This window comes from Solanum pennellii, chromosome 3, assembly GCF_001406875.1.
Source record: "Solanum pennellii chromosome 3, SPENNV200".
Classification (NCBI taxonomy): Eukaryota; Viridiplantae; Streptophyta; class Magnoliopsida; order Solanales; family Solanaceae; genus Solanum; species Solanum pennellii.
Genome location: NC_028639.1, coordinates 69,189,876 through 69,213,970, shown reverse-complemented (window position 1 = coordinate 69,213,970; position 24,095 = coordinate 69,189,876). Strand labels below are relative to the sequence as shown.

Below are 24,095 nucleotides of genomic sequence, written 5' to 3'. Positions count from 1 at the left end.
TATATTTGCCTATGAAAAATTATGAGTATCATTTACTAGGTCGTCTCGAATAGACCCACAAAATCTGTTCAAACAGAAATTGACACATATTTTAAATAAACCATGAACTAATATAATCGAAAAAATCAAGAAAATCCTAAATTCTTATTTCGTGATCTAAAAAACTCCTTAAAATACGATATTTCCCAAACTATGAGGGTAGTCCTAAATGGCCAAATTTGGTCAGAATTTAAAAAGTTTATAATATTTTTTTCTTTTAAAATAAACTGATCTTTTTTTCACTTTTAATTAAAAAGTATTAATTAAAAAGATAAAAATATTTTAAAAAATAAAATAACATTGTGAAAAGTGTAAACTATGTTATTTTACCATTATGACCAAACTCTGGCCAATTCTTTTTTTTCTTTCTAAATTTATGAACTAATTCATTACAATGGAACGACACTAATATGTCATCGATGACATTGACCTCATTAGTGAACGGGAGGTGACTTATTTTCCATTTTAAATTTATAGATTTGTAAAATTTTAACCTCTTAAAAGAATGAAAATCATACGTTTAATATAATTGAAGATTTAAAATATTGAGTAAAATACTATAGAGATCGAAACTATAGATACACATTTGTGTCTAAAATCAAACTCTCCATTAGTTTTTGGAATTAAAAAAAAACATTTTTCTCTTTATTCTAATTAACTTATCTGAAAATCTATTTTATCACATTATCAACCTTTGTCCATTTTTTCCCCGTAAAATCATGATTTTTTTCATTTATTTAGTAATCTATATAACATTTTTTTTTAATAAAAAACAAGATGAAAAATACTAGTTATTGATATATATACTATGCTAAGGAGTAAGGATGTTCTACGGTAGGTTAAATAAGAAAAAAATTAAAAAACAAATTTCAGCAATAATTATCAAAACTCTAATATCCACCCATATATTAAAAACTTATCGGTGACACATTTTTATCACTCGATACTTCAAACACGAGCTTCCATTTCTTCCATTCTGCTCCAATACAATATGCAACATCATATTCAATCTCCATGTTTCTTAGTTATAGGCCCAAAATCTTGTTAAACTTATCTCTAAGCCTTGGTGACACATTTTTATCACTCGATACTTCAAACACGAGCTTCCATTTTGTTCCAAATACAATATACAACATCATATTCAATATTCATGTTTTCTTTGGTTATAGACCCAAAATACTTGAAGACTCCTCGACTTGTGTATCGATCTTCACTTCACACACGTATCACTAAACTCACTCTACAAATATTCTATACATAAGTCTCACTCGGCCTAAAACCTTTAAAATCTACGTTCTATTTCCAAACTTACAACTAATCATTGACGATCTCTTTTGATCAATATTATATCATTCGTGAATAACGTACACTACTTACAATATCTTCCCTTGAATATGTCACTGAAGAAAAACAGAAACAAACTAATAAACCCTAGCCATGACACAAGAAAATGTTCCAAGTCACCTCAAACTGTTCACATTTGAATCTGCACATAACTCCCTAAAACTTTATCATATGCCTTTGTCTAAATCAATATCATTTTAAAAGAAAGGGCTACTTAATCCTTCTACCCTACATCATTTGATTCCATTATAGCTCACCCAAAATCAGACCAAACCAGAAAGTGTATACCATACACTTTCAGAAGTAGAAGCTGCAAAAAATGATAATGAAAAGAGGCTAGGGAGGCAGATAAGCACTTCATAGTTAATTAAAAACAGTTTAACAGAAGATTGGTAAAGTTATCTCCTTGAATTCACTAAAGCTTCTACTATTAGCTAAGCTGGTGACCACAACACCGCAGTCGATATGATTTTTCTGTTTTTTTTTTTTTTTTGCATATAAATTCATTGGGAATCTTTACTACCCAGAAATATCAAACCTAAGGAAAATGAAACTGTAATATCCTCAAGCAGACTGTAGAGATGAAGTGAATCAATTCCCTCCGCCATCTCCATAAAATTGCACAAGGCTAATCGGTGTTACATTGATTCTTATCTGCGAAAACCAATAAAGCAAAAATAAACTGAGAATCTAACATAATAAGCACCAAGTTTTTTTTATGAGAAATGCCACTGTTAAAGAAGCATAACTAATACTTCTAAAATAAGAAGTCTGGGAACAAGCATCTTCAAGTCTTAACATTGGCAATCCATACTTAATTGTGTCTATCTTTAGACAAAATACATATTTATATTAAATGTATAGTAGTAAAATTACCTCAAATAATTTGATCGAGAGAATCTTTTTCCAAGCTGTTTGATTCTGTCGACACCAAAAATGGAACAGTAATCAATTCAATGTCGCAATTCATGTTCTTATCTTTTAGGTACAAGTACAACATGTAGTGCTGCCAACAATTTAAATAAATGATAAATCATCAGGAAGAGGACGTCAAAGCAAAGATTAGAGCTAAATCACGTAGCCAAGCTCCTATCCCAAGGGAAACCAACAGAGATGGAGATGCTGACCGGTAGAAACCATGTTATCTTACTCCCATGAAAATCAAGGTCCCTTATCATATGTAAGTATCCATAGAAAGTGTTTCAGTTATTTTAGCGAAGAAAATAGCAGCATTTTTATGCTTTTCTAAGACATATTTGCCTCAGCAGACTACGTAAGATATTGCAAGAGCCAACAGATAACTGGAACTTAGTGAAATTAGCACATAATGGGTAACAATACAAATGGTCATAAACTCAAATCTCTGAATGTTGTTCTACATTCTACTTCTCACAACAGGAAGTAGCTAGCAACACCTCTATATATTTGCAAAACGTAATTTAGTTCAAGACTAGAAAACCTATTCCTATATTATTTAGACTACAAATCCTATTTAGACATGAATTAAATAAATACCAAATCCTAAGCAAGTTTGAATTCATACTCAGACTTTGAATTATTGTTCTAACGTTTCTAAATTTCAAAAATCTATTCATTTCTTAATCTTTTTTTTTTCTAGACTAGATTTTCTAAAATAATAATTGTTATAGTTGATCTATTGCATACGTGCAAGGGACACACTCAATCTCTCAACAATGAGACAAATCAATATTTTCATTAATCTTTGTAGACAATACAAAACTTATCAAAAAGTAAAAACAAAAATAACCAAAAGCCTTTCAGACATTTTATATTAATAAGAAATTCTTCCACATTAACAAATTTAACAAGTCAACATAAATTATTACTGAGATTTGGAGACTAACAACATTGTGTGATGTTGACTATCGAAAGTCTCATGAGATCAGATTCCAGGTAAGGGAAGATTTCAAATGAGCAAAACGTGAATACACTACATTTGCATCAGATGAAAAGAAGGAGAAGCTTAAGCAATTTTAAATGGAAATAACCTACTACTGTATAAGGGACACTAATTCGCTTGATTCAGACAGAACCAGAAAATTCCACTGCCATGCAATTTGTGACAAGATCTAAATGCTAGAAACATGCAAACGTCACTAGAATTGAAAGAGGGACCGCCAATATTATCCCCCTGTGGAGGGAGCAGCTAGCTGAGATTCTAGAGAATAGAATCATATCCTGTCATAATAATAGTTGTCTGCCATGCTATGAGTCTGACACATTTTATCTTAATTGTCTCTAAGGTAGATAAGCTATGACGTCCCCAGTTGTGCTTCAAGGAACTAGCACCATCTAGTTCTGCTGTCGCCAGATTATCCTACATCTTTGTCTACTGATCAATGATTAATTTAGACTACCCATAGAAGATGGGGTAAGGAAAAAAAGACCATCAGTTCATGGGCTTGAATTTAAGTTGAACCAGAGACAACACTGTTCACATATGGCATGAGAAAGTTTTACGCTGAAGAATTGGATTCAGATTTCAGAGTACCGGAGTAGATCTTAGTGCATATGTGTTCTTACAGAGGAAAGTCAACTTCATGTTCATGCCACAATAAGCATACTAATGAACTGGGGCCACAAAAGGAAAGGATTGCTGAACTCATGTATTGTAGACTTATCTAATGTAGAGACAATGGTAGCATCCATGGTGACATATTTACATTAAAGAGCTTGGATATAGCTTTGGTAGCTAGAGAGCTGATCAAGATTTGAGATGGTGTTTATCATGGAAGATGAGCCCAAGAAATATGGCAAAGAGTGGGCCTAATGCTACAAGTTTTTCATGTTGCAAGTTCAAATCTAAGAGGAAGAAAATTGGGCCTACATAAACCAAGAGAAGGGCCCCAGATGGAACCCAAGAAAGAAGGATGAAATTTCTGCCCAAAAGGGCTGAGAATAACAACGTGCCCAGTGTAATCCCACAAGTGGGGTTTGGAGAGGGTAGTATGTATGCAAATCTTACCCCTACCTTATAGAGTTAGAGAGGCTTCCGTTAGAATCACACAGTTTTGGGGCTCCACAATTCACGCCCAAGTTGCAGCAAAATAGGCATGTCTTTTTGGTTAAAAATTTTTCCTTTTCTGTTAGGTAGAGATCAAGTGTGACATCAATTTACTTTTTTTCCTAGTTTAAGGTTTCCTTGTTAGATTTTTACAATCCGTTATTTCCAAAAGCGTAGGATTCAAACTCCATGTTATTTGGGATAGGTTTCCCCTATACATAGGGGGGAATTTTGTTCTTTTTAACAACATTATACTAATATTATTCAAGAGTTTCTCTTCTTTAACCTTTGCATGTTGGCTACTTAAGATTAGAAAAATTCTTCTTAGAAGGTAATATTGATACTTTAACAAGATATCTTGGTTCTTCTTCATAAATTAAAAAAGATAGTTAGACTTGTACTAATTGTTAGAGTGGGTTAGAGTATCACATTGGCTGGGAAATGGAATGGTGGTTAGTTTTTATGGACTTAGACAATCCTCACCTCATGAGATAGCTATGGGGGTTGAGTAAGGTCAATGGTCATTTCTACATAGTATCATAGCAGTTTGCATATATTTTCAGCAGGCCCCTCACTGGGACTCATATTAATTACATTTGTAGCAAGCTCGATACATATGACTTATCTGCACTAGCTTGAGGGGGAGTCCTAGAATAGAAATAGGAATAGGAATAGGAATATGATTTGTATATAATATTCTACTAGGAGAAGAATTGTCATGTAGTGTATATAATAGGGCTTAATGTAGTTATGTAGATAATAATTCAATAAAATTTTCTCCTATATTTCTCACACTACCTATTGCCACTAATTACTTAGAAACAGAGAAATAGAGGTCTAGATGACTGTCATAAGTTCTTGAATTATTAATATCATAATTAGCTTTCATCCGTTAATATTTTAATACTAAGATCAATGAGGGTTCTACTTCCTAGCACTTAATTTGAGATTTTATTCTCAAATTTAACTTATCTCCCTCTGAACACCAACTTTGAATTTCTCTCTTTTTGTTTTTTATTAGAGAAAATTGGTTAGCCAACAAGAATATTATAACTAAACGCGTATCCTCCTAATATTGACAAACAACATGAAAACTGTCTGGATTCACCATTAACTGATAGGCTTATTATGCTGGGGGGTAGTTCACAGCAGGTTACATCAGTAAATTATTTTCCTACAGAGCCCAACAAAAAGGAGTCGCATTGATTACATGAACTAGTATATGCATCTACCCACATGGATGAAATTTTACACCTCCTTAATGATAATGCATAAAAACAGAGGCCATAAAACTTGACGAAAATGAGTGAAGATGTCTTAATGAAAAAGCCAAGTTCAAATAAAAAAGAACATTGTTCCGGATCCTATAACAAGGAAATATTTCAAACTAACCATCAACAGTTCCTTCAGTAAACTGAGTGATTGAAAGAATAATTTCATATACAAAACACTATTGGTAAAAACAAGATAGAAGTAAAATCAGTAACATTTTGTCTTTTACTACATATGAAGTCTGTAAATTAACAGCGCAGGATTAGAATGGTATTTTTCTGAATTCAAACAATTGTATCACTTCTTTCTTTATCAAGAAATCAAAACTTACAAGACAAGCATGGGAATACAACATGTACCTTAAATAAAGGATTCAAGAGTCATTGGTTGCAGAAGAATTCTCCTTAGACACCTTAGTACCACCATCGACTGCATCAGTAAGCATACCACTTCCCAAATTCACAACATCGGACACATTACGAACCTGCTATAGAGGCACTTCATCAGAAATCATGTCAAAGTGAAAGTACAGAAATAACCCACTTTGCTAAAAAAGAGACACATGGTAAATCACGCAATACAAGAAACCAGCAGCAAAGGGAGACATGTAGCTCCAATGATAATTATAATTCTTTGGTCAATTCACTAATCAGAACTTTAAAATTCGTAACTTTGAAAGAAATGCTTCCTTTTTTGTTTCACATTACTGCAGAGAGAGAGAGTGGAAAACGACTTCTTTGTAGAGAGAGAACCAAAAGCTTGAACACTGGTGCATGTTATTTGCTGATGTTGTTTTTTGACACATGTCACTCTGGATTTAACGAAATATAAATGAATGTCTAATGCCACTAGAGAAAGTTGAATATGAACTAAACAAATAGAATAGATAAGTTTTTGACTCAATAAGTTGTGGCAAGAAAGAAGCAGCACACCAGGACAAACTCTTTTGAATATCAACTCAAGCCCTCCTTCCTTACTCGATTCGAGTGTTTTATCAAAGGATTGATATAGAGAAAAACAATCCTATATTTCTTATCTAACTCCTTGTAACATGGAATATAAGTTAGTTAAAGAAATCAGCAAGGGTGTCGATCAAAAAATTTAACGATGGAGAAGCACTTTACAGAGTAAGAGTATTAAGATAACTATACATGAGGCCAAAATAAAAACAATTCAGATATCTAGGTTTCATACTTTCAAGAGAACGGAATGAAAGATAAAGTTGATCCTAATAGAATTAAAATCGGATGGTTGAAATGGAGTGTTATCGGAGTGTTATGTGATAAAAGGATGCCTACCTAGGTGTAACTAAGTTTTACAAAACAGCTATAAGACCAACAACGTCATATGTAATGAATATTGGGTCCACTATAGTTCAACATATCCATAAGATGAGTGTTGCAGTAATGTGATGCTAAGATGGATGAGCAGTCAACTGGTCATACAGGATAGAATAAGATTAAAAATGAATATGCCAAAGGACGCAAGTAGCACATTGAGGATAAAATGAGAGAGTGTCACTTGAGATGGTTTGGTCATATCTTGTAGGTATGCATCGACCTACAGATGCACAGGCCAGTAGTGTGAAACTATGGCGTATGAAGGTATTAAAAAGGGACAGTGCAGACCTAAAATCACATTGAAGGAGGCTGTCTCGAAAGACCTACAAATTCTTGGAATCAATAAAGATATAGATAATGATAGGGCAAAGAAAAAATCCATATAGGTGATTGTCTACTAGTTGACATATGTTTTCGTCTTGCTAGAGAACTTTTAATATTATCACTGTTGCTATTATTTGTTTGTATCGAACTTATTTTTCACTTCTATTTTTATTTGGTATGATGATGAGATGAGTTGAGCTTGAATGGACATGTGAGGATTCACAAAGCCGAGTTCAACTTGTTTGGGACTGAGGTGTAGTTTTGTAGGCTAGAAGCAAACTTAAGTATGTGATTGAAGAGGACTGCTGCATGTGGATTTATGTCTCAAATTGCCGAGAAGAAAATACATCAGAGCTCGGTCATAAAAGCCTATATCATTAATCAAACTTGAAATAATCCAGATATGTAGCCAACTTATATGCTTTGTATATAGAATTATTGCAATACAGTCTAATGGTCATCACAAATATCTCATGTAATTTCAAGAAGATGAAGATAGAAATTTTTTTAATGGAAGTGGCAAGCCCTAAAATTGTTTTATAAGCTGCAATCACGCATGGTTGCCACGTCATATGTTAAAATTAATTCCATAATATAGGAGACGCTGCAAGGTGCAATAAGAATAATGATCTGTACAAACCAATGAGAAAGGAGATTCTGTATCTCGTGCAACCAAGCTGGAACTAGTACAAATTCTTCTGTAAGATAGGTATAGCACAATTAAACAATTTATTCCAAAGAAAGAAGGTATAACCTCATGGGCCGGTGGAGCATAAGAGGTCAATGGACTCTCCGTTTGAGCTGTAGCACCTCCAACTGGAGGCTCATTTCTGATAGAATTCCCACCTAAGATATCTGCTTGCTGGAAGTCGCTCACATTGGTTTCTGAAGGTCTTGTAGCTTCTCTAACAGAATTATGGTCGCCATTCTGCTTTTCTCTATCAGTTTCACCATTTCCCATATTCCTAATTTTAAATTTAGGTTAACATCATCCATAAGGCAATAAGTGAACCAAAATTTTGATAATACAGAAATTCTGCTACACTTATCTATCAAAATTAGAAAATCAGATCATCATGCACCTGATAGAATCATTACAGGGAGTCTGTTCAGGTCTTGGTTTGGAGGAAAATAGTAATCCACGAAGGGGTTTTCCATCAATAACAGTTTCAACGGTATAGCCATTTGGAAAACTCTTTGTGACCATGGCTTGAAATGTCTTCGTCCTCAGAGGAGTCTGGTATTCATTTGAATAAACATTATGCCGACCTGTCACAATACCAATGCACCTTCAGAAGTCAGTTCAAAACACCTGTGACACCAATGTTTCCCTGCTTCAAGCATTAGATGCACTACACACTATCACTTGTACAAAGTAAACAAAAAGATACAATACTATTTATCAGACAATATATGACATGCTAGGACACTTCATTTTTCCTGGAAAAAAAACTCAAGAGAAAAGTGAACATGTTCAGTATCTACTCTCTCAACCATATTAAACTTTGCCCATAACTTAGAGCAAAGAAATAACAAGAAATATTTTTGTGTCGGTGTATTGTATATATATACACAACAACATATCCAGTGTAATCCCACAAGTGAGATCTGGGAAAGGTGGCGCCTATGCAGCCTTACCCCTCTCTACCTAGTGTATGTATGTATCTACATGGAGGCTTGCTTTATGAATTATCATCTGATCCTCTCTCAAGTTATTCCAGTCTTTAAGGTCTCCTCTTTTTTTTAAGGTCTCCTCTTACCAAACATTTTGTCAAAATAAAATGATTAAGGAATGGCTGGCCACAAATAATTAAAGAAATCATATTGAAAAAGATAAAAGTAATCATAGATGCACAAACAAGGAGCAGCTTCAGTAAGACGAATCTCAGGAAGTACAAGGAGGGAAATTTCAAATTAAAATCAACAGGATATGAAAAAGTTACTCACTTGGCTGTGTATAGTTCACAGGCATTTGATGATGAACATTAGCGTTATTATCAAATCGTTCAAAAGAATTATCGCCGGGAGAAGCTGAAGCTTGTTGCTTCTGGCATTTCAGCTTCAATTGCTTTCTCAAAGACAATTTTGCTATCCTTCTTTCGTCTCGTTCATCCTCTCTAACAATGCCTAGTGATACGAACATAAAACAAGATTCAAATATTTATCAAAGGGATATCAAAAAGTTCTAAATAAATGGTGTAACAGAAATAAGTAGAAGTCAATGAAAACTAATGTGGGTTTGTTGGAGGACTCGATGATAGACCTGTTTGTAGATAATACATGTCCTCCAAGGGTTGAAGTGTGTTATTACAACCACCTATCAACACAAGAGTACCTCCCACATGTGGATCTAAACAATCCCCAGCTACTGAGAATCTGGGGGATGGGCCCTCACCAGTGAGCATGACCTCACTCCATGTACCAGAAGCTGCATAGACATTCAGAAGATACATCATACATTCAATTGAATATCATGTATCTCTTTAATACACAACAATCACAACAAACAACACAGTCGTAGAAACTCTCAGTCTTACATAGCTTTTGTAATTCTAAATGATGAATGCCAACTAAGATCCACCAATCATCACTTGCTATAGTTTCACAACAATGTAGAAACACTATGATCATGGAAAAATATTTTTATTATTAACAGGTATCCCCTTGATAATGAGGGACCATACAAATTTGATGAGCTAAAACCAAAATTCATACAGTTGAATGTATGAAAGATAGCGAAATTAATCAATTTCTCTAGTCGTTTGCTAGACTGGATCTACTTCTCCAAATTGTTGAGCAATTTGCACTGAAGTTTTAGGGACATATTATGTTACCCCATACATAAAGAGACCTCTCCAGACAAAGACAGACACAACAGAGAAATTTAGACCAACATTTGCCCGGATATTTGGTTTAAAAAAAGTAACTGCATTTCTTCCTACTCAAATGCTCTATCTGAAGTCATCACAGTATAATAGTTTCATCTGTTTGATTTTTCTTTGATAGCAAAATAGTTAAGTTATATGATCTAACAAATAGCATACCAACATCAAGCACGTAAACGTCGTCAAATAGGCTCTGGTTATCAGCGAAACCCCCAAAGACAAACAGGTGCCTGCCCAATGAAATGGTTGTATGCCCAGCTCGCGGTGGCAAAATCTGGCCCTTAGTGTGCAACTTGGACCAGCTCAGGGTATCTATAGAAACAGGATGCCAAAATAGTCATACAATGTAGACCTGGTACTAGAAAATAACTATGATACAACTTTAACTTTTTCACATGTAACTTCAAGAACGAGTTTCTTAAATACCTGTGTCAAGTATATGAACATCTGACTGATAAAAGCTAGATGTGTCTTGACCACCTATGATAATGATCTTATTGTTCCAAGATGAACAGGAATGACTCTCGCGTTTACTTGGCGGAATGCCTGATGGCACAATGCGTTTCCACATAAGTGTCTCTGGAAAATGACAAAGTATTAAAAGAACTTGTTTATAAAATAGCCACCATCAAGGATCACTTGCTTCTTTCCCCCCTTCCTCTCTCTCTCTCTCTCTATCACACACACACACATGTAGATATATATAGTGAGAGAGAGATAATATATAGATCAAATATACCCATTTTTATAAAGTATACTATATGATATCTATGATATGTTCAAAACCGTATAAACTTTATCAAAAAAGAAACTGAGAGCTGTATGAGACCTTGCAATAGCTCACATACCACCCGCAAGCCCTGTGCGACGAGCTTGACCCATAAAAACCCCCCCCCCCCCCCCCGCCGTAGACGAGGATTTCAAACTACAGACGTCCATTTATGGAAGTTCAGGCCAAACCGTAGAAAAACACAATAGGATAATAAGTTGAGTTCACCTCAGAAGAGATCATTTTCTCAACCACCGATTTCCTCTCAGAGTAAGAACTATTAAGCGACGGAAATTTCTTTTGCAAGTAGTTAGGCTAGTGGTTAATTCCTTAGAGAACTCATGTATGATGTACTTCTTCACTTCCTCTTCCATATATATAACAAGTTAGAATTTGTATTCCTACTATCCCCAATGCCCTCATATTTTCTTCAGTAGTTATGTTTTAAAAGTTGCTCACACCATCATGTTGTTATGCACAAGTCATAATGAAAAAGTTCTCCATACTTGCACATACCATACTAGCCAAGTGCAGTCTACCATTAACCACCTTAATAACATACACACGCAGAGACAAACCTGTATTCAGTACGTAAACGTCATCATAGAATATTTCAGTGCCATCAATGTTGCCACATCCGCCAAATATGAAAAGCCGTTTACCAATGAGTGCTGCACTGTGGCCTTCCCTTGGATTAGGGGGATCACCTCTTAGACTGGGTGCTATCCATGTATTCGAAGCTAAAAGGATGTAGATTCATCAAATTGTTAGATAGTGAGTAAATCATTGGGAACAACTGATAGAATTCCTTATATCTGCTAAATTTCAACATGCAAACAAAGAGAAAGAACAGAACATTTTTCATTTCATGGTATCCTCTCTCTGAAAAACATTGCACATTTATAAATAACATGTTATCTTGAAACTTTTTTATTGTTTCTGATATGAAAGACCACCCTAAATCTTATAAATAGCCCCTGATCTATGGAATAAAGAATTATCTCGGATCTAAACCCGGAGTATTGATGGTCCCTTAGAACATAATGCACCATAACTTCCTAGTAGCCACTGCATCTCATGGGTTTTCTTTTTTACAAAGTTGTTTTTCTCCACATTTCTACTACACAACAACAAAGAGGAATGCAGCCAAAGCAGCACAAAAAGTAATTTCTAAAGGGTTTGTCCTCAAAATACTTGAAAATTTTAATTTAGCTTACACTTACAACAGATGCAACTATTAAAAGATTAAGCAATAAAAGAGATCCTTAAGATCAAAAGCACTAACAGGTGTCCAAAATGTATAAATCGTTAAGAGAATTTGTCCCATTTGTGCCCCCGAACACAAACAAATTATCTCCAACTGCTGTACAACTGTGGCTGTCCCTTGGTGAAGGCAAAGCTCCCTTTGTCACTGGCTCACTCCAAATTTTATTAACTGAAAATAACGGAACAATGTAAGTTAAGATTTATAAAGCCTCTCTCCTATCACTGATGCAACAAAACTTGCATATATATGTATCCTCAAGTTAATAAGAGTAAGATCAGTAGCAAGAACTAAACAAACTCGATACACACATTGATCATTAACAGCAATGGGAATATGAAATTCTTGAAATCCTTTCAAGTGCTACCACTGAAATTGCAAACCATCAAGAACATAAACCCCAAAATCTTCAAAACGAAGATCAGTAACAAGAACTAAACGAACTAGAACACACATTGATCACTGAAAGCAATGGGAATGTGAAATTATTGAAACCCTTTCAAGAACTACCACTGAAAATGCGAACCATCAAGAACATAAACCCCAAAATCTTCAAAACGAAGATCAGTAACAAGAACAAAACGAACTCAAAAAACACATTGATCATTGAAAGCAATGGACATGTGAAATTCTTGAAACCCTTTCAAGAACTACCACTGAAATTGTAAACCATCAAGAACATAAACCCCAAATGTTCAAAAGGAAGATCAGTAACAAGAACTAAACGAACTCAAAACACACATTGATCAGTGAAAGCAATGGAAATGTGAAATTCTTGAAACCCTTTCAAGAACTACCACTGAAATTGTAAACCATCAAGAACATAAACCCCAAAATCTTGAAAACAAAAATTCATACAAGAAAACCCTAAAGAAGCAAACATATAAATGCCCCAAGAAAACAAGAATTGACACAAGAATTTCAAGAAAAATCAAGGAACAAGAATACAAAAACGCAAGAAAAACAACGCACCATTGTCAAAGACGTGAACTTTATTAGTATGCCTGTTATCATCACCAAAACCACCAAAGACATAGAGAAGTCTACCTCCTACGACAGCGCTACAGGTGTGTCCCCACTTTTTACCAGGCCCACCACCTCCATGTACAGACACCCTTTCCCATCTCATGATTAACAAGTTAACTGAAACACAGTAATCAAATCAAAAACCAAAAATTCAAGAAAACAAAATGTGAAGCAAAGTAGATGATAAAGAGAGTATTTGTAACGCTAATTTTTGACTAAAATTAATTGGTTTCATCGCCCAATGTCTGAGATTTAATGTAATTTGTATGACATGCAGCAATAGGCAAAATAGAAACGGTCGTCAAACAAGTGTCATAGTCCCCGGACACTGTACTAGGAGCAGAAAATTATACTTAAACTTTGGGGACTATTGTTTAATAAAGATAAGTTATATATGAGAGCCATATTGTGTATTCTTTTATTTTATATGAGTTTTTTTTTATTTATTTATAATATTAACGGTGGGATTAGGATCATCTTGCGTCTAGATAACTGTCATTTTTCACCGGCAATAGATTTTCCAATAAAGATAAGTTATATATGAGAGCCATATTGTGTATTCTTTTATTTTATACGAGCTTTTTTTATTTATTTATAATATTAACGGTGGGATTAGGATCATCTTGCGTCTAAATAACTGTCATTTTTCACCGGCAATAGATTTTCCAACAAATTTTATGAGGAGTTTTAGAAACTGTGAATCGTTGTTTAAAGAACGAGTTACAGTTATGGAACACTTGTCTTAATATTAGCATGTTGGAAACAACGATAGAAGTAATTTATTAGTCTAACTATTGAAAGTAATACTATTTTTTTTGGAAAAAATATAAAGAAGATACCATGATATCTATTCGAATTGACGACATTAATAATATTATTTGTGTACATGTTGAACAATATAATAGAAAAGTAAAGATTGTAAATATTGATATGGTACTTCAAGTAGGTGATGGCATTATTTATATTCACAATCTAAGTAATAGCGAGTGAATAAGTAGAATTTAAAGAGGATATAATAGGCATTGCTCTGAATTTGGAATGAAATAATATTGGCGTTGTATTAATAGGTGACAATTTGTTGATAAAAGAAGGAAAGTTCGGTAAAAGCAATGGGAAGAATTTGTCAAGCAGTTTTCAGGTGAATGGAAACTATGTGATAGAAGGAGAAAAATGAAAATTTGATTGAGTCATCTCCCATCAACAACAAGTACTAGATGACTATCTAATGGTATTTCAACGTAAGACTTCATTGTTCTCACCTACTTCATTAACCACTAGCTTGCTCTTTTATTTTAGGAACTATTCTTTCTCACATGATAAATAGTTTGTTTATAATTAGTATATTTCAATATCGGGACGTACATTGATTAATATTTTGTTTAGTTTAAAACATGATGAAGCAACGAGTCTTAAAGTCAATTTTAAGATAAATTTACTTCTCACATGGTAAATAATTTATTAATAATCTCTACATCATTGCCGTGTAAACTAATCAATATCTTATTTAGTTTAAAATATGATTAAGCAACGATCATAATAAACTTCTAAAATCAAATTTAAAATAAATCACTTCTCGCACAACAAAATAATTTGTCCATAATTTCTACATTAATTTAAGAGTCTTAGCATAAACTAAGCTAACATTTTACTTAAGTTTAAAATATGATTAAGCAACTATGATAAAGAACTTTTAAAGTTAAATCTAGGACAAATTACTTCTCATGCAATAAATAGTTTGTTTATAATCTCTACATTAATATCGTGAAGTAAGTTAGTATATATTACTTCTCGCATAGTAAATAATTTATTTATGTTCTCCACATTTAAATGTCGTGACATAAGCTAATCAATATCTCATTTATTAGTTTAATTTTAAGATACGATTGAACAATGATGGCATACTATTAAGTTAAACCTAGGGCAACAGTCATAAAGAACATTTAAGTCAAGTTTAGAACAAATTATTAATTGCACAATGCATATTTTGTTTATATTCACTAAACTTAAACGTCATGACATAGACTAATTAATCAATATTGTGTGTAGTTCAAAATATGATTAAGCAATGGTAAATTTTAAAGTCAAAGTTTAGGTTAATATTAATTTTTATAAAAATAAAATGACTACGTTTAAGTGGCACATGCATGATAGGATATCGAACTATTGTCACAAAATCTGTCATTTATGGAATGATGATGATGGCTGTTCCTTATTTTACACTTTCTATATGTGAATAATAATACAAGTACATTGAACATTTGTGGTTTGCTAACTTAGTTTCTCAGGTGACAAAAATTAGCTATCAGATTTGTATCCCTGCAACTGCCTCCTCACAAGTGCTGTATAGATCCCATTCTTGTTCAGAAGGTCATCATGTGTGCCACTTTCCACTATTTGACCATCCGAAATAACAGCTACAGTGTTCGCGCTCTTGACTGTTGAAAGCCTGTGAGCTATGACAAGAACGGTTCTACCTTGCATCAGGGAATCCATGGCATCCTGCATAGCATGTACACACATTTATACAAGACATCTCATTTCCGTTTAGTTGAACGATCAAAGGAGATGTAAGGCAGGCAGGTAAATCAAATTAAAAGCAGACCAGACCTGAACTAGATATTCACTTTCAGCATCCAGAGCACTCGTGGCCTCGTCCAACAATAAAATTGTAGGGTTCATCAGTAGTGCTCTAGCTATGGCAATTCTCTGTTTCTGACCACCAGAAAGTCTTAATCCTCGTTCTCCGACATGGGTTTGATATTTTTCGGGAAATTTGGATACAAATTCATGAGCATTAGCCATTTTCTGTTCAAACAGAAATGCGATAACAGTTACTTATTTGCAGAAGATTTTAATTAAGACATTAACGGCATTGAAACTTACAGCTGCTTTTTCTATATCTTCACTGCTTGCTTTGCCGCCCAATCCATAAGCAATATTTTCTTCGATGGAACAGTTGAAAAGAACAGGTTCCTGGCTCACTATACTAACCTGAAATTTTTCAGAAGAAGTAAGTGCCTTAGGAATCTATAACTTGTGAAAGCTGAAACACAGTCATTTCTAACTTTAAGAGGGGGGAAAGGGAGCCTTTAGGTATGGACATGCTGAAGAATGGTATGGTGAATATTAGCTACAAGAACTTCGTATTAGACCCACTATTACCTTATGGTGTAGGTGCTTATGAGATATTTCAACCAGAGAAACCCCATTGAGCAAGATCTTCCCTTTAACAGGATCATAGAATCTCTCTATCAAATTTGCTATTGTAGTCTGCAGCAAAGAATTCATGAGTTCGCCTCTTTTTACAAACTACCGAAACTTAAATGGAACTATAATGACACGAAGTCTTACCTTTCCACCACCACTTGGACCAACCAGTGCAACCTTTGAACCAGATTGTAGTTTCATTGTTATACCCTGAATCAACAGAAGGTTTTCCCTTTTCTGTCAACAACCATTTTTGTTCGTGTAGGTACAAGATAAGAGGATATGTCCCTCACCTTGAGGACCATGTGGCTAGGACGGGATGGATAGGCAAACCAGACATCATCCAGTTCTACCTCTGCAGCTTGATCACTGTAACAAAAGCAACCATCATTTGTTTTAATCTTGTGGGATGTGACTGGCTATAGAAGCACAATCTGAATATGATAGTCACAACTTTGACTCTGATGATGAGAATCAGAGAGGTTAACTACTTCATGCTGAAAGTTCTGATATGATGGAACAAAATATATTGAAACGAGGAAGTGCATGGATGCATGTCAGAATTGAGGATACGAGAACAACATGATGCAGCAGGACAGGTCAGCTTTTAGCAAACATCAAAAGAAATGAATTTGCATTTAGAATGCTAGAATGAACAAATGAAAACACCATCAAAATGCATGCTTTTATTTCTAAGACAGCGCTATTTCATTATAGACAACTTTTAATCCTGAAAAATTAAAAGGCCTTTTCACATTGGTCACCTGTTGCATATTACCAGATGAGCTATCAAGCATCTGTTCATAAATTGTCTTCCTATGAAGCTAATTATTGTGTATGCTACATTCCTTACGAAGCTGTAATCTTTCAGCTGTAAAGAGGTATTGAACAACAAACTGTTTGATTAGGAGAATAAAGGAACAAACCCCATTGGACATAGGTCTCCTGATTTTGGCATGGATGATGTGCGATCCAAGATCTGAAAAACCCGTCTGCTGGCTCCAGCAGCTTTCATTGCTACAGTATACAATCCAGAAAGTCCAGATACGGATGATCCAACTGTAAAAATGTACAATTGTTTACGACAAAGGATCTAAGAAAGAAATTAATAAATGCTAAAATATTACATAAGTTATGGGGCATCAAAGGTAGATTTCACTTCGGACATTCATTAAAAGACAAAACTAGTGCGGAAGTCACCTGTTAAGCTATAGAGTATAAAGGATGTAAGAGCTCCAGGTGTCATCGCGCCTTGGATAGTCAGAGTGGCTCCATATATTACTACTACAATAACTGATAGAGTAGATGCAGCACTTAAGCTTCCAGAGAAAAGGCCAACCACTTTCTGCAAAAGAAACACAAGATATCAGGTTTTCCTTGTCATCCTCTTGCCATCTCTCTCTCTCTCACATACACACTCTCTCTCCCTTCTTTTCTTGTCAGAGGTGGAAAAATTAAGCAACTCACAGCTTGTCCAAGCCCAAGATTTAAGGTCTCGTCAACTTTCTCCGAATAGCGTGAAATCTCATAATCTTCCTGCGCAAATGATCTCACTGTCCGTATGGCGCCAAAAGTTTCCTAAACACAAATTTCACCTTGATTACATGAGAATAAATTCTCACAATTGATAAAACTCTAGAATAATATGTTGCTTAGAACATTGAGATACTAAGAAAAAAAAGTGAGGTGGTAAAGAATCAATATTTTTGAAAAAAATTAAAGGATACATAGTAACTACCAACAAACATGTACTTCCCAGCAATGTGAATATTCACAAAACACTGAAAAAAGACCCCAGCAGCAACTTGAACTCAACAGAATTAAGTAACAAGACTTTGTAGTATCATTTCGTCGTTGATAGTTATCACACTGCTTCAGGAGAGTATAAATAACACGACTTCTCTTGGATGGCGATCAAGTGTCGGCACATTTATGAACTACTTTAGAACTAGTTCAAATGAAAAACTCCATGCGAACATTCATTTTCAGAGGATGTATTATTTAGTTTCTATAAATTTCTTTTGAACTACAGTGGTTCATTGCTAGGGTTCCGAACAACGATCACTCTGTCAATGCAAATTTGGAAAGTTTACTTCCCAAAAACTTTAACTAGAATACAACAGTTTCTTTAACATGCAGGAAGGAATATTAACAGAACCAGTTAACGTAACCATACTTTGTGTAGAAACTACTAAGTATTATAAGAAGAGTGACAAACCTCAGCAATGGACGAGGCTACTGCTGCAGCAGCTTGAGTTTTGTGGGAAAGCTCACGCATGTAGCGACCAAATCTGCGTACTGCAACTGATATGACTGGTACAACAGCTAGCGACAACACTAGATTTATATTATAAAAAATCAGTAAGAATATAAGATATAATAAAAAGAAGCTAGAAGGTAATAGGAAATCAAATACTATTTTTTTCTTAAAAAACTTTATCCCTTACATGTTAATTTCCATGATGTTTGAAACATAAATCCAAGACCAATAAATGCAGTAGCAAGATTCCTCAAAGCCTCTGAAAGATTAGTAGTTGCGGCATTCTTTATGATCTGGGTATCTTCAGATAGCCTACTGAGGAGCTCCCCAGTTCGAGTAACATCGAAGAAAGCTATCTCCTGAAGAATGCATTTGTCTTTCAGAAAAATCTCAAGATGGAAAGAAAAACAAGACCAACTCTAACAAAGTGAGAAAGATAAAACCCAATTAGAGGAAAACAGCCAGGAGTATGTATTTACCTGGTGAACAAGGTGACTTAGCAAGTTCTTTCTCAACCTGGCTACAACCCTTTCACTAGCAGAAGAGAATAACCATGCTCGAAGTGCTGTGCAAACAGAACTGAAAGGGGAAATTGTTGCAAAGTTAGACACTACAAAATGCAATTGAAGGGGAAACCCATTGTGGAGGGGCCAAGTGTCCCCCTTCACCGTGAAAACCTAGAATAGTAGAATACAAACTCCAAGCAATGATTCAGGTTACCGATAGTTAAATTGAAGATTTGTTTTAGCAGCATGAAAAGATTAGAAAAAGAATGCAGGACAAAAGTTGCAGGGAATACCCAACAATGACAATCAGAAAGATTTCAAGTATTGTGTTCTTGACTGCATTTAAAGCTTCTGATTTCTGTTCAGGTGTTTGGATATCACCTGAAACAATATCAATTATCTTTCCCCCAAATTTTGGCTGCAAAATTGAGCATTATAAAGTCAGCGATAAGAAAATCTAGGAAATCCAACTTTTGCTTCAGTAGAAGAACAGTGAACTGAAAAAGAGGTACCGACAATCAAAATGCTTGATGTTGCTGCAAACAGCAAAGCAATTGTCGCCAATACCAAACTTCCTGCTTCAGGCTTCGCCTGCAAAACAGGTGCATGTTAAAAGTTTGATTCAACTCCAGTGTCCACACAGTTTGCCAAACTACAGACACAAACAATATCCACTTACAAGTGAAATAACTCTGCCAAAACCAACATTTGGTGCCTGAAGATGAAGATAAAGTTAGCTACTTGAACACAACATTGGTTAGTACTATACATGACTTCAAACATGAAAACAAAACTTAAAATTACCGGAACAGAATCACCATGCTCAAGGTCTCCCAGCTGACCATCTCCAGCATCATTTCTCTTTCTCCCTAACTATAAACACGACACGAACAATAAAAACCAAAAAAACAATCTGCTAAAACACAAATCATCTCCTTGCCCAATCAAATTTCTCAAAGCTACAAATGTGATGCCCCTCAGGCCCTCACCACTAGCAAAATATTGCATAACCAAGAAAAACTAATAAGTAATAACATCGATACATTTCTACGCAGTAAACTTCAAATTGAACAAGAAAATCGATGGATTAAGTCTAGTTTCAATTGCCATGTAGCTGTTCTAACCAAACTAAACATCAAGAAACCTATGAACCTTAAAACACCATGCAAAAAAAAAAACAATCCGAACTTGGGCTAATTAATTTAGTACCAATATCGAACATCATGACCTAACAACCTCAATTCGAAGGAAATTTGCAACACCTGCAATTTTACACTGTAAAACAAACACTCCAAACACAAAATTGCTAAAATTCAACAAAACTATGAACGCAAATTCGCTAAAATCCAACAACTAAAAGGGAATAGACGATATAAGAAAGCAGAAAAAAGAAAAAAAAACTCACAGCATGTCTGTCTAACAAAGGAGTTCTGGCATTACCGAAGCCATGGCCATGCACTCCTGAATGGCCGTCCATGGATTAATTGTGAGTGTAAGTGTGGCGGTCACAGATATAGCTTTTTCAAAAAATGGAAGAAAGTGTGGTAGTGGAATGGTGAAATGGGTGGTGAGTTTTATATTTGTATTTTCGTATAGACTATATAAAATTTGTCTTATAGCATTGATAACTTATAATATTAGTGGGGAATTTCTTGGAGATCAAGACGCAAGACTCCATGGTCGACTTGCTCTGAATAAAGACAATTTCTGTTTAGGTAATTGCTTATGTCATTTGCAAGACTGTTAGATTTATCATAGCTTGTTCGATGGGTCTATCAAACAATTATTTTTACCTTTTTTTAGAAGATAAAAAAATAAATATCTATATATCTTATTTATATTATATAAAATTATACTAAATATATTAATAATGCGATCTACTTACTTTGTTGCTTACGAAAATTAGCGATACTTGTGGCTGAAAGTAAATTGAACTAGTGCTTTAAAAAGACTGAAATAAGTCGTTTAAAAAATTGTGGGCCCAACCCGGCCTGCTTTTTGTTAGTTGAATCCTACGTGACTTTTCCATCTAAGTAAACAGAGTGAATATTTTGTATCATTAAAGCAATTCAAATAAATGTAAATTAATTTATTTTAACTAATAAACCTAAATTATTCATTTAGTTTTTTTAGATTGGAAAATTTTATATTTTTTCAAGACTAATGACTCAATAAGAGTGTTATAATTTGTGAATTGATTTTAAAAAATGACTCAAAAAATATGGTAACTAAGTGGATAATTTAAGGTAGGAAATTTTCTTTATTTTTAAATTTTTATTTCTTTCAGGAAGTTGTTATTCTTTTTGCTTTAAGATTCTGATTCACAATCTTCGAGATAAGTATTTGACTACTAAATGTCTAAATTGTTCCACTTAGAGTCTATGGAATATACTTGGTATAAGTTAATAATTTATGGACAGAAAGGCGTGAAAATGGCTTATAATTTGTAATGAATAGAGTAGTTGCTGAGAAATTCTATAGCAGCAAGTCGAAACGACGACCCAAAGCAAAACTGGTGACATAATAATAATAATAATATAATTTATTAGTCTAGAGAGAATAGTTTATCCACTATTTAATTAAAAAAATTAGGCCTATTAGAATATTATTGTATCTTCAAAGACAGTAATAGTACCATGAAATGAAAGATTAATGAACATCAGTTTGGAATTGGGCCTCATCTTAAACAGCAAAATTACATGCAGGCCCGTTGTTATGATTTGTATGGGCTGTCAAATATGGGGAACTTTCACGTATAGACATTTAAAAATAATTAATTACTGCACATAGCTATAGTTTGATAATTATAATTTGTAGCTACATATTATATAGAGGAGAGAGGCGAGCTAGACTGGGAGAGAAGGAGAAAAGAGTGGGAGAAAGGTGAATTGTAGTAAATTGGTTAGATATTTGTATGTTATACATATGTATTTGTATATATGGCAAGCGAGATTGGGAGAGGGGGAAAGAGGGGAGCGAGATAGAGAGAGAGGAGAGAAATGAGCAAGAGAGGGCATAGAGTGGGAGAGAGGTGAATTGTATATGTATATACGTTAAATAATTGTATATTATACATATGTATTTGTATATCCTGGCGAATTATACATATACAAATGTGACTAATTATACAAACTCGAAGTCAGCCCACGTAATTAATGTATAACGCTAGTCGCGAGTGCTAATTATATCAAACTATAGCTATGATGAGTAATTAAATAGTATAAATTTATTTAGCCGCGTAATTTTCTCGTCAAAAAATATGGAGGCAAACTAAATTTAAAAATGTTAAAATAAGATGAATTAATATTTAACATTTCATAAAATGTATGAGTACCCAATGATGTTAAATTAGACGAGTTACTGTTTATTATTTCATAAAATAAATTAGATGAGTTAATATTTATTTTCTTATCAATTGTGTGAGTACCTAATAAAAAACTTACTAATATTATGACAATAAAAAGAATATTTCCTTTTTAGAAATATTTAGCTAAAACATCTCACGTGTAAATCTAAGTTATATATCAGTTAAACTAAGCTGATCAAAATAAGCAGATTATTAACCCGTCCAAATATAACAAATTAGACGGATCATGATCTCTGGGTTTGCTGGTCCATGCCACAAGCCCATAGTGTGCATCCTATACTTTTTTTTTCATAACTAAATTGGGCTAAAATTGCAAATGTTCTGCACAAACTTTTCATATCAAGAAGAAGATAAATTATTGCTTAAAAATGAAAGGTTTCAAAAAAAAAAAAAGCCAAAATATTCAATTATTAGCCAAAAAGATATAAAATGTTTTATTTAAGTTAAGTTATTGGAATTTCCATTTGAAAGACTGGTGTTTAAATTTTAATTCCATTAAGAATAATCATACTGTTTGCAACAAATTTTAAACATATGGAAAATAAACAAATCATACAAATAAAATATGAAGAAACGTAATTTTATTAATCAAGATAGATTGCGAGTACAAATCTGTTTATCCTTTGATGCTCCTCTCCTAAGATTTATCCATAATTTTATTAATCAAAATAGATTGCGAGTACAAATCTGTTTATCCCTTGATTCTCCTCTCCTAAGATTTATCCATAATTCGAGGTCCATTAGTGGCATATTTCTCGAATTAGGATGATTTCGATTTGACCTCTCTATATGAATAATCCATAAATTTGTGGAGTATTCGAGATCTTGATCTCTTTATGAAATTTCCGAGATGCCTTTTAAGGGAATTTAGTATCCTTTATATAGGCATAAACTAAGGTTTAGGGTTGAGTAGCATCCAAGAATCCTAATCTGAATTGAACACAATTTGTAGAGTCCCAACTCGAATTGAGCGCATCTTCTAGAGTTTCACAAAATTTCAATGTCTACACATACAAATATATTTTATCAAAAATTTTATTTAATCATACGATTTTATCTTTCAAGTTGACTGATCTTTAATTTTTATGCTTCAAAAACTAAATTATATCTAGCTAGACATAAATTCTTAAAAGCGCAGAGACAACTAATGTTGTAGGGTAGAATGAAAATGAATTTTTTGTATGAAAAATATAAAATGTGATAAGTATTTTGCCCATTGCCCAAAGTAGGCAATTGACCCTTCTCCAAGCTACCAACTTCAAATATAGATACTGCATGAGATCTCAACATGCCTCATTTGCCTAAACATTATCAAAAGTTGTACCAACAAATTTATTTTTCTCACTCTCGTGATTTATATATTCAAATTCCTAATTACGTATATAGTATCAGTCAAAATTGTTAATTACTTTTTGGTTCTATATGAATAATAGAAAGATTATTACAATTTGGTAAAGAGTTGACAAG

At 33.8% G+C, this 24,095-nt stretch overlaps 2 protein-coding genes across 3 annotated transcripts; both read right to left on the bottom strand.

The window, feature by feature from the left end:
- Window positions 1-1,720: 1,720 nt before the first annotated feature.
- Window positions 1,721-13,638, bottom strand: LOC107012238 (tip elongation aberrant protein 1-like). Of its 2 annotated transcripts, none has more exons than XM_015212022.2 (12): window positions 13,235-13,638; window positions 12,284-12,433; window positions 11,577-11,738; window positions 10,656-10,808; window positions 10,389-10,541; window positions 9,608-9,772; window positions 9,292-9,471; window positions 8,427-8,613; window positions 8,099-8,309; window positions 6,040-6,164; window positions 2,260-2,304; window positions 1,721-2,037 (listed from the first exon to the last, which is right to left on the bottom strand). In XM_015212022.2, the coding sequence occupies exons 1-10, from the start codon at window positions 13,389-13,391 to the stop codon at window positions 6,054-6,056; spliced, it is 1,629 nt and encodes a 542-aa protein (XP_015067508.1). In that variant the 5' UTR covers window positions 13,392-13,638; the 3' UTR covers window positions 1,721-2,037; window positions 2,260-2,304; window positions 6,040-6,053. The 2 variants fall into 2 exon arrangements, with proteins under 2 accessions (XP_015067508.1, XP_015067510.1); XM_015212024.2 differs by having other exon boundaries at window positions 13,310-13,637.
- Window positions 13,639-15,436: 1,798 nt separating this feature from the next.
- LOC107015272 (ABC transporter B family member 25) lies at window positions 15,437-20,970 on the bottom strand. The gene is made up of 17 exons (XM_015215490.2): window positions 20,667-20,970; window positions 20,066-20,134; window positions 19,941-19,976; window positions 19,778-19,852; window positions 19,555-19,679; window positions 19,235-19,334; window positions 18,943-19,114; window positions 18,714-18,832; window positions 17,963-18,073; window positions 17,696-17,840; window positions 17,422-17,554; window positions 16,789-16,864; window positions 16,640-16,705; window positions 16,451-16,558; window positions 16,172-16,279; window positions 15,896-16,093; window positions 15,437-15,787 (listed from the first exon to the last, which is right to left on the bottom strand). The coding sequence occupies exons 1-17, from the start codon at window positions 20,736-20,738 to the stop codon at window positions 15,584-15,586; spliced, it is 1,917 nt and encodes a 638-aa protein (XP_015070976.1). The 5' UTR covers window positions 20,739-20,970; the 3' UTR covers window positions 15,437-15,583.
- Window positions 20,971-24,095: the final 3,125 nt, after the last annotated feature.